The sequence below is a fragment of the Neolamprologus multifasciatus genome, chromosome 6 (genome assembly GCF_963576455.1).
Source record: "Neolamprologus multifasciatus chromosome 6, fNeoMul1.2, whole genome shotgun sequence".
Classification (NCBI taxonomy): Eukaryota; Metazoa; Chordata; class Actinopteri; order Cichliformes; family Cichlidae; genus Neolamprologus; species Neolamprologus multifasciatus.
Genome location: NC_140444.1, coordinates 26,930,709 through 26,941,331, shown reverse-complemented (window position 1 = coordinate 26,941,331; position 10,623 = coordinate 26,930,709). Strand labels below are relative to the sequence as shown.

The 10,623-nt window shown below is 40.5% G+C and overlaps 1 protein-coding gene and 1 long non-coding RNA gene across 11 annotated transcripts in view; one reads left to right on the top strand and one right to left on the bottom strand.

The window, feature by feature from the left end:
- Positions 1 to 524: 524 nt before the first annotated feature.
- The window catches only part of tll1 (tolloid-like 1), a 60,839-nt gene continuing 50,740 nt past the window's right edge, over positions 525 to 10,623 (bottom strand). For 9 of the 10 annotated variants that reach the window (XM_085162806.1, XM_085162810.1, XM_085162809.1 and 6 more), the window contains 3 exons: positions 8,082 to 8,295; positions 7,576 to 7,826; positions 525 to 2,248 (listed from right to left, as the gene is read on the bottom strand). In XM_085162806.1, the coding sequence (XP_085018932.1) occupies positions 2,114 to 2,248; positions 7,576 to 7,826; positions 8,082 to 8,295 (600 nt within the window). In that variant the 3' untranslated portion in view covers positions 525 to 2,113. Of the gene's footprint in view, positions 2,249 to 5,366; positions 5,524 to 6,475; positions 7,827 to 8,081; positions 8,296 to 10,623 lie in introns of those variants that run through there. The other variant, XR_014874556.1, reaches the window with a different exon arrangement.
- On the top strand, positions 2,243 to 9,145 carry LOC146517144 (uncharacterized). The gene is made up of 2 exons (XR_014874557.1): positions 2,243 to 3,360; positions 4,560 to 9,145. It is a non-coding gene; the product is annotated as an uncharacterized LOC146517144 (long non-coding RNA).

Genomic DNA, 10,623 nt, shown 5'->3' with positions numbered 1-10,623 from the left:
GGTAAGATGAGTTAAGATCTTCTCATGCTGGAAAGCTGTGGTTTTTTGATGTTTACAGGAGTCCCACAAAGAAAAAACTCATTCACAAGAGAGAGTGGACTGCTGTTTGCTGTGGCTGTGTGGTTTTATGCTGAGTGTGCGCCACTTGAATACTTATAGATTTTTTTTACGAGTTTATTTAAAAGTATACAATTATTTAGTAGCGCCAAAGTTCAAAATCTCATTGGACGACTGTTAATTAGCTCTGTGATGACGTTCCTGTGTGATCAGCAGCTGTCCAATCACGTCTCCCGCTCTGGCACGTTGTGTAAGCATCGTTAAATCTACAAATAGCAGTGTTTGAATTAAGAGTTGAAGCCAGAGAATAAAGAATGAAAGACTATAAAATGGTAAATATTTTACCATTTTATATTTTACCATAAATATCATGCTGTCACATGATAACCATCTCAAGCTAAATGCTAGGATTTTATGAACAGATTAATATTTCCTTTAAAAACAAAAGACAAAGAGAACACAAGTGTGGCTTTAGCCTGTGTGTATTTTAATGACCGATGCAGAGGACGTCATGTCAGACCCAGAGGTGGAACCATAAAGCAAAAACTACAGTTAACAATGGGATCAGGGTCACCTGGAGCTTGGCACATACAGCAATGAGAGATTCAACTTAAAAACACACAACTTAAAAGACACACACGCACATTTGCTCTAGAATCACCTACAACACACTAAGAGAAACAACGCAGCCCATTTGCAACACATATCCTTCGAATTGTTCTTTTTCCCCCCTAAATGCACAAAAAACACGTGTATGTGTGCATGTAACCACAAAAGTGACACAAACACACATGCACTGCGGATATCGTCTTACACCCGGACTTCACGTTTCATGTTTTTTTTTGTTGTTGCTAGTTTTTTTTTACAATTAAACCAATCTCACCAAACAAATCAAAACATGGCGCCGACACGAGATGTAAGAGCGACGTCCGATAGCATACATTTGGTTCTAAGGCAATATTGTAGTTCCATAGGACTAGTGCTGTTGATTGCAGAGTGCTGTTTGCACGCTGTCTCCATTTGAAAGCCTTCATTCAGTCTTTCAGTGTATTCTTTATTTTTAGCACCATGGGAATCTCTCCTTCAGTCACTGACTTTCAAGAGACAGCTGTGTAAAATATTCCCTTCTGCTATCCACTGGGGAAGAAGAAGAAAAAAAGAAAATCACATGTTCACTGTGGAGGAAGGGCAACTGGACACACCCACAACTTACAGTGAGGCTTAACATTAACATCACACATCGTTTTGGAAGTCTTTATTTGCATTTAATATTCTTTATTTTCTTTTTATTCCACAATCTGCATAAGCTGTAAGCAAGAAAAACAACAAAAAGGGCAAAGGGCAGACTCAAGCCTCTTTGTCCCCCCCCCCCCCCCCCCCCCCCACACACACACACGCACACACACAGTAAACACAATGAGTTTTACAATACAAAGACATGGAATAAAATAATCTGCAGCCGTTCTGAGCTGGGCTGAAGAGACCAGTTCCCAGGCCTCAAAGGCAATAAAAATGTTTGTCAGCAGTTTGTCGTGGGTTACTGTGGATGGTAAGCAGCCGTCTGATCACAGTACTTCGCACGGTCCCAGACTCTGGACTCCCTCCTCGGATGCATTTTTAAGGTCTTTAGTTTCTTTGGCATCCGCGGTTTATATCTCCAAATATGAAACTAGTGTTTGTGCTTTTTATTTGCATTTGTTCAGCTCCGGGTATCTCAGTGAATCTATATGGATCTCCTGCAACCCTGTCGTCCTGTACTGATCACATAGCTTTGATGTGCGGTAACAAAACCATCTTCTCCGTGAAAACGGCTCGCGCGGTCATCAGTGCAATCCCCCAAGTGTTTGCTGATAAGTCTCAATGTTTTTCCTCGTCTCATCTCGGAGTGCAGTGACCTGTGTGGAGCCACAGAGGGAGACAGATATCCACAGAAGAGTCATCTTCTTCTCATAGCTGGCCAAGAGGGGACGAGCTGTACTTTTCTCATTGCCGTGAAGGTCAGGGTAACAGTGGCTGGGGCTGCACAGAGGTCAGAGGTTACGGGCTACGACTGTAGTCATTTCCTGGTGTGAAGGTTCTCCTGGAACTTGGTGCTCGTGTAGAGGATGTGGAAGCCCTTCTTGCTTATTGTGTCGTCGCTATGGAAACGGATCAGCATAGCATCTCCAGGTGAGTAAATCCCCTCTCTAGGCTGAGGAAGGGACAACAGACACACAGTGAAGAGGTTGCTTTTATATATTTCAGGATACAGTACTATTCAAAAGTTATGATTCACGTCTTGACTAATTTCTATATATTTTGCTTCCAAGCAGCCAGACTTTCTTCTGCTTTTCTAAAGTGCTTTTAAGCAACACTTCTCCAGCAATGTTCCCTCTGAGCTGCGCGCATGCGCAATTGCGCACTGCTGGCACGGTCTCTGCGCAGAAAAAAATCTGCGTTGCGCACAAAAAAAAAATCTAACCTGAATTGAAATTAAAGTAAATATGTTAACAATTCTGTTTTGCAGTGTTAGTCAGTAAGTGACTGGCTGCTCCTGTATGGGATTAGAACGATGCCACCTTATCCCATAGTCCTGAGATTTAAAATTCGTATATACACAGCTAATCGACGTCGTTGACAGGCTATGACAGCGTCCTTATGTGCAGACACCGGTGTTTTAGCTAGCAAAGTGGCGTGGCTGATGTTGAGTGAAGCCATGTTAATGACAACGTGTACAACCATTGGAGATGTGAGCAGGACAGACGGAACAATTGACGGAAAAAGTGTGGACTTTATACCAGTTTTTAAATTGTGTTGATAGGCCATGAAAACCAGAGTTATGATAAAAATATCTGCAATTTTTAGTTTTCTTCCTGAATACTATCTTTGTTTATATTTACTGCGGGAAGAAACGGTAAAAACGGCGTTTTATAAGGAAAACGCTTAAAAACACTCTCCACCTGTGAGCAAAAACAAAACCAAAAATCCCCACCCTTTCCTATTGGTGGAAAAATGTACCATGTTGACCAATCAAAACATGGCATTTGTTGTTTAGGGAGGGGGGAAGTTTTAGGAGTGACAAAAAAAAAGTTCTCTTTCATAGCATTCGTTTCATGTCTCACTATGGGAACGCCTCCTGCGTGACCTCATCAGAAGCTCAAATACCATTACGCCAGCCCTTACAGGCTGGCTAGGTGACGCCCATGTCAGGAGGGGCCAGTGCCTCCCTATAGCGTCAGATGTCATTCAAAACAAGCCCACCTCTTCCTCGCTTCCATAGCAAGGAGGGCGGTCTGGTGAGACACTCACTCATGCTACTCAGTAGTGATGGGAATTCCGGCTCTTTTTAGAGATCCGGCTCTTTTTAGAGATCCGGCTCTTTCGGCTCGGCTCACTAAAAAGAGCCGGCTCTTTCGGCTCCGAACTGGCTCTTCAGGTTGTTTTGTTGCTTTAATTATTTAATCATTAACAATAATATAAAATTATGCAGAAAAGGAATTGATAATGTTAAAAAAAGTGGTTTTATTTATATATGTTTATATATGGCCTCTAGAGACAAAGCACGTACAAACTCTAAAGCATATACAAACTCCAAAAAGCACGTACAAACTCCAAAACACATTTCTAGCGTTTACTGAACTTCCAAAACAGAGCTACCCAGATCACTTAAATTGCACAATTGAAAGCATGTGTGTATTGTTTGTGTATTTATAGACAAGCACTCATATTTATTCAAATAATTTAAAAAAGTTCATTTACCTGTTACTACCACACACCAAATCCGGTTGTTGATACTTCCTGGCTTGTGTAGCCACTAGGAAACAAAAGCTCAACACTGCGCCCTAGCATCCTGGAGCACTTCTGTTGTCTTTTGTACGTGATTCTGAGTTTGTACGTGTTTTGGAGTTTTTACATGTTTTGGAGTTTGTACATGCTTAGGAGTTTGTACGTGCTTTGTCTCTAAGGGCCTCCATAAATATACTTTATTTATTCACTCCACATAAAATGTAATAAATAAATCATATAATACAAAAAACAACTATTTACATTTTAAATTTTTAACTATTTAAATTTTCAGCTTAATCCTTTTAAACAAATTTAACGGGAAACAACACAAAACACTGCAAACCACAACACAATTAAATATAAATTAAAATATTAAAACAAAAAGAAGATGCACATTCTCTGTCATATGGGCCTGCATGATTTCTGAATCCTTTATCATCTGCAACTGAAAATGGTGGATGATTACTATACCTTTCTAATGTGACGTTGTTGTCCCTCGCTCTCTTTCTCTCTGGCTCTGTTCCTGTGCTACTGTGAGTGTAACTAATGCCCCCCCCCAGCGCAAAGTACAGGCCGCGCGTGCGGAGTTTAGCGGAAAAAAGGGCGAGAGACAGGGTGAGAGAAAGAAAAAAAAAACCTCACGGCTCCCAATAAGGAGCCGGCTTGCGTTGTTCACTTCAAAGAGTCGGCTCTAAGAGCCATTTCGTTCGCGAACAACCCATCACTACTACTCAGAGAACCGGGGTTATATACATAACCTTAAGTTTTAGGACTGACGGCGGTGTTTTGAGATGTGAGAGATTTGCCACGTTTAGCGCAAATCTTGTGCAGTTAGTGTGTAGTCTAGTCAATAGTTTTGTTGTGTGTGTCAGAACAATGGGGCGACTGCTGAGTACTACAGGTGTTACAGGAGTGATACATCTGCTGTTGTCAGGCCTGCAGGTATCAGGCTGTTGTTCTTCTTTATCTCATATTGGACAGAAATTATTTTTTGGAGTGGCACAAATAATTTGTGCGGCATCAAATTTGATGCAGAACAGCCGATTGTTCTGTAAATAGTTTGAAATGTTTATTTAAAAAAAACCCTTGGCTGCATTCTTAGGCAAACAACTGCGAAAAACGTTGTTGTTTGCAAAACTCAGTTACTTTTTTGAAGAAGTAACTATATAATTAATTGCCCAACATTGGTCATTATATACTGTATTTTGCAGAGAGAGTTACAGGACAGACCACAGACTCATAATACAAGTCATAATATAAAAAAAAGAAAGTTGTGTTTTCAAAATTGGAGTTCAAGTTATTGTTACTACACAGGTCATGAACAAGATTTTTTTTTTAAATTTTCGTTGTAAGTGGGCTAAAGCAGTTAATTAAAAGTAGTCTAACATAAACGTAAATGCTGTAATTTGATTCTTTTAATAAACCATGTAACTTGGATGGATAAGATGCCTGCGTGACCACAGTGCACACGTCTAATGTTGCTCACAGTGGTCCAAGGGACCGCTCAGGGAGTTGGTGTTTGCTCAGACACATAAAAAATTAGAGGGAACATTGTTCTCCACGCTTTCTGAAGGTCTTTTAGAGTTTTGGGGTTTGGGGGTTTTTTTTGGACATTGGCTGCTTTTTCACAAATTTTCAGTCCTTGTACCTGAACATTTTCATAACGATGTTGTTTTTGTTTGTTAAGCCACTAACACTGACCTATGAACAGTGTTGGGGAGTAACGGAATACATGTACCGCCGTTACGTATTTAAAATACAAAATATGAGTAACTGTATTCCGTTACAGTTACCGTTTAAAAAGGTGGTATTTAGAATACAGTTACTTTGTTGAAATAAATGGATTACACGGCGGTACTTTCCTGTTTCATATTGTCGCGGGTCAGGCCTGTTTGGGTTTTGTTTGACAGCTACGTTCTGTTGTTCCAGGCGGCAACGTTGCGGTTTCCATGGTTACAGGGTAACGCTCTCTCTCTCTCTGCATGTTTCCTGGGTGAGAGAGGCCTTTTTGTTGTTGTTGTTGTGCTAAGCTAACAGGCAGAATGCTACAGGTATAGCTCTAAAGAATGTAGCCTCATGGGCAGTGTAGTCCGTGCTGCAGGGAGAATGGACTGCCATACCCGTTATGTGTCTGTGAGCGCGAGGAGGGAGAAAAAGGAAAAGCACGAGTTATCGTCGAGCAAAAACGGGAGCTGGAAGCATGTAAATATAATAATAACCACTGCAGCCAAGAAGAGTGCCCGACGAGCCCAGGTGTAAGTAAGCTATTAAGACTCGACTGTGTTCGTGTTTTCCTCTGAAACAATAAGTTCCGTTGGAGCAGCCTTTCAACGTCTCTCGCAAGCAAAGTTGACCCAGACAACAAAGTAAAGCTATTTTTCGGCTACGAGCCCGACACGGAACCCGACGTATTAGCCAGAGGTCCCTTTACTACGGTTCGGAGCCGCGGACCTTCAGTAACAGTAATAAATCACAGCAATAGTACATTCATGTAGTTTTAAAAAGCATGATAATATATTAAGTAATCCAAAGTATTCAGAATACGTTACTCTCATTGAGTAACGTAACGGAATACGTTACAGAATACATTTTGGGGCATGTATTCTGTATTCTGTAATGGAATACATTTTAAAAGTAACCTTCCCAACACTGCCTATGAATCATCCAAGCATTAAAAAATACCTTCTCAATAGATGACACAGTGTTGTATATACACAAAACAGATAACTTAGCAAAGAAAGAGTCTTAAATCGTAAATTTAGGCAATTTGTTATGAGCAACCTGTTTGTTGAATTTATAAAATATGGCACAGATAAGACAGTTTGACATATATAAAAGAGGGCTGTTTGCTGAAAACGTGGCATATCTTGGCATTATGTACAGAAAGTCATGCCCTTAAGATCTAGCTGCTATTCACTGAAGCTTCATCAAAAATGGTGTGGGTCTTTCTTAAACAAGGGAAACAGAAGTAAAAGGCTGAGGTATGTGAAACATCCAAAGAACTGGACTGAGAATCAGTGAATCCAAATTAAAATTTTTGGTTCAAATTGTTGTTAATACGTATGGAGGTGATTAAAATAGAGGTACCACACAGTGAACGTCTGCTATCATGGTTTGTGGTAACATGTCAGCCAGTGGTGTTGGGGATGGTGTCAAAATTGATGAAATTATGAATGCAGTAATGTATCATCACACTTGGATTCACCATGCAATATCATCTGGACATTGTCTGATTGGTAGACAGCTTCCTTTTTAGCATGACAATGATCTCAAACACACTGCCAGTAAAAGCATATCTGAAAAACACACAATGTAACACTATCATGGACTGGCTTCCCCACCATTACTGAAGCAGCGTGGGATCATCCAAAGAGGAGCTTTGACTGTCCTTCAAAAAGCCTGGAGAATTATTCCTGAAGACTACTTAAAGAAATTACAAGAAAGCTGCCGTTCAGGCTATGTTGAAGAATAAAAGTGGACTTTCAAGCTCATTAAAACTGCCTTATATACTGCCTTTCCTATGTATGTTTGCACATTTCAATAAATCGCGAACGCTGCAAAACTTAACATTGCAAAGTAATACAATGCATATTTATAAAACTAGCTAAAGCTTCACTGACTCAAAGTGCCAAAGCAAACTCATGTCTAACCTGAAGTGTTTCATTGTCGACCACTAAAACATGTGGCGAGTCCTCCAAAAGTCTTTCAAGTTTACAGAACTCAGAGACGTCCCTGAAAATAACGGTGACTCACCCCTGAACCGCAGAAGCGTCCCAGTCGGTGTGAGTTGGCATCATACCCATTATAGAGCTCGATGTAGTCATAACCACAGTCGGCCTCCTCCTCCACCTCAAATGTAATGAAGCTGAGCTCGATGCCGTAGCCCTGTTCTGCCGTCAGCAGCCACTCGCAGTCAGTGTGACCCGGATAATTGTTGTCTCCAAACTGGGAGTGGGAGTAAAGGTTCTTCTGATGAGCTTCTGCTTTCAGCCGACCTCCACACTCTAAAGAGGCACAAAGAAAGAAAAAAGTATGAAAAAAATTATTTTGGGGCACTTTTTGATTTCATGACGGGTTATTTCAGCATGCACGTGCTGTTAAAGACCACTAGAGGGGGACATTGCTCCTAACTTCAATTAATTACGCTGATGACTTTGAGTGATGCTCTCGACAGATATGGTCTTTGCACAGTGTTCCAAGAACAGACTTAAAAACTTCTACTTTATTTACTACATAAGGATATTTATATGACCACAGACCTGTTGAGTGTGAAGCTTGGAAACCCTTCCTTTGCACTGAGGCGTCAGAAATGAAGCGTAGGTACATCTTGTTGCCAGTGGACACCAGCGACTCCGGGATCTTACTGCCACACAGACGACCCAAGATGGTGGCTGTGTCACTGTCCCCGTCAAACGCCTCCAGATGGTCATAGGCACATTCCTGATGCTGCTCGATCTCAAACTCATTAAAGGTCTGAAAAGAAGGAAGCAGGGAGAATGGCAGAGACGGAGAATGAATGAATGAGTGGGTGTTAAGACAAGAACCTTATAGGAGCTACCAGAGATACTCAAAAGGATACTTCCGATATTCACAAAAGTGTTAAGAGTGACCTTTATACAAGTTGGCGTCGACACAGTTCTCTATTGATGAAATCACGAACTTACGTATCTGCATGATTGGCTGGCAGGTGACAAGCAATTCAAGTTTTTAATTCTAAAAGACATGTAAGTTGTCACTCTGAGAATTCAGTCTTAGGGTTTTACAGTTCTGAGTGATGGTAGCATGGTTATGGTGTCATATGCTAGATCACGGATGTCCAACTCGTTTTACATCATGGGCCGTTTTGATCTCATGTGGGCCGGAGCAGTGAAAATCCTCTTTTGCCTGGTGTGTAGAAGTTTTTCTATATGATAAAGACAAGCTATTAAGATAGCTTTATCTTAATATCTTCCTTCAACCCTACCTAACTTGGCATTTGTGTATGGACAGCAAAGGAAGAATTTCAGTGCACAGAGAAATGCTATTTCTTCTGTACACATGACAATAAACACTTTGAATCTTGAAAGAAATGCTGCTGTGATAAAAGAAAGAAATCTGTCAGCACATCTCTTAAACTGTAAGAAATTAACGTGTAAACTTTTAGATAAAGTTCTGGTCGTTGCCCAGACTGTTTGGTAAATTTAAAACAGAACATTTTTGTTAATGCACAGATTATGTCCTATTTTTTTCACCGTGGATCTACTTTTCTGTCATTTAATTTTTTTATCTACTACTTAATTACTTTGGTAGAGTATGAATGGGGCATTTGGGAGTTCTTTATCAATAGAAAAAGCTGATTGGAGTCTGTGTTGGGCTGATTCTGCCGCTGGGCCTTATGTTTGTCACCCTGTTTGGTCAAGAAAACTACATCTAAAGCTGAGTTCTTGATTTAACTACATCTTTGCTGAATTTCATTTTGCTGCTTTCGCTCTCTCTCTTTTCCTTTTGTTTTCAATCTGTTTCTGCTATCCAGTGAAGGCAGCATGCTCCGAAAAATCTATAAATATGCAAGAACCCTTTCGTAAAGACGCTGCACTACTAATCTAATCTCGCTTTTCCTGAATTTGTATCATCCTGGCAACAGGCAGGCATTCTGAGGTCCCTCACCGGTCTCTCTCGAGCGACATTAGTTGGGGAACGGCACGAATAAAATCCCTGAAGTTGTTCAAGTCACTTTTCCATCTCACTTCTTCATCCAGGTGCTGTTGAAGGAAAGGGCTTAACTTTATCTGCTTGCTTGGCTCCAAAGCAGATTAAATTTGCCCATGTGAGGCACGAAGAGCAGAACTCGGAGATCAACAAGCTTGTAGGTACAAAAAAAAAATTTCTGTAGTGTTTACAAAGTCTGAAAACGTGAGGGCTTTATTATTTTAAAGAATTATTTATAGAACTCAGGAATGTAGACAACATGTGCGAGCTGAAGGAAAAAATAAACACAAAGAAGAGCAGACTGAAGGAAGAGAATGGATTATTTCCAAATGTATTGTGTGTTTTTATGAAGAAATATCTTCACGGTAAGTCTTTCATTAAGCATCAAATCATTTTTTAAACAAAGAGAGGTAAACATGAGTTAATGTAGCTGCAATGGAAATGCATTACTGCACTGTTATTGGGTTCTAATTAAGCATGAGATACCCAAATTCCATCCCCAATGAGCTAACTGACTGCCTGTCAGGGGCATGCTTAAAGCTTCCCAAACATCCCTGGTCAATAGTACTGTCAGTCTAAGAAATCCCAAAGCAAAGTGAAGTTATTAGAGAGTAATTAAAATTAGCTGAGGCCACAATACAAAAGAAAATACACACTGTCTCCTCAACCCCATATTTATTTCTGATTTCATTTTCTTTCTCCCATTTGTGGCAGATTAAAAATAATTCCTGTCATTGTCCGTGCTGCATGATATATTACACTGGGTTGTTTTTTTTAATGAAAGATGCAGGATGCTGCATATCACGTTTAGGCTGTTAATCTATCGGTCTGTCGGCTATCTTTCCAAACATTCCTTCATCAAACGTCAATCACTGATACGATCTCGTTTTAGAAAACAAACGTTATTTTCTTTCTGAGCGTCAGAGAAGAAACCCCCGGCTCATGCAATGCCTCCACGCGGACAAGCATGTACACAGTGTCACGATTTATAATCCAACCATGTCACCGTGAGCTGAGTCATAACACCTTGCAGGCCTCGCTCCCACACAGTCACACACTTGATTGGCTCTGTCACGTCACCATAACCATCACAACACTCAGATTTTTTTCTTT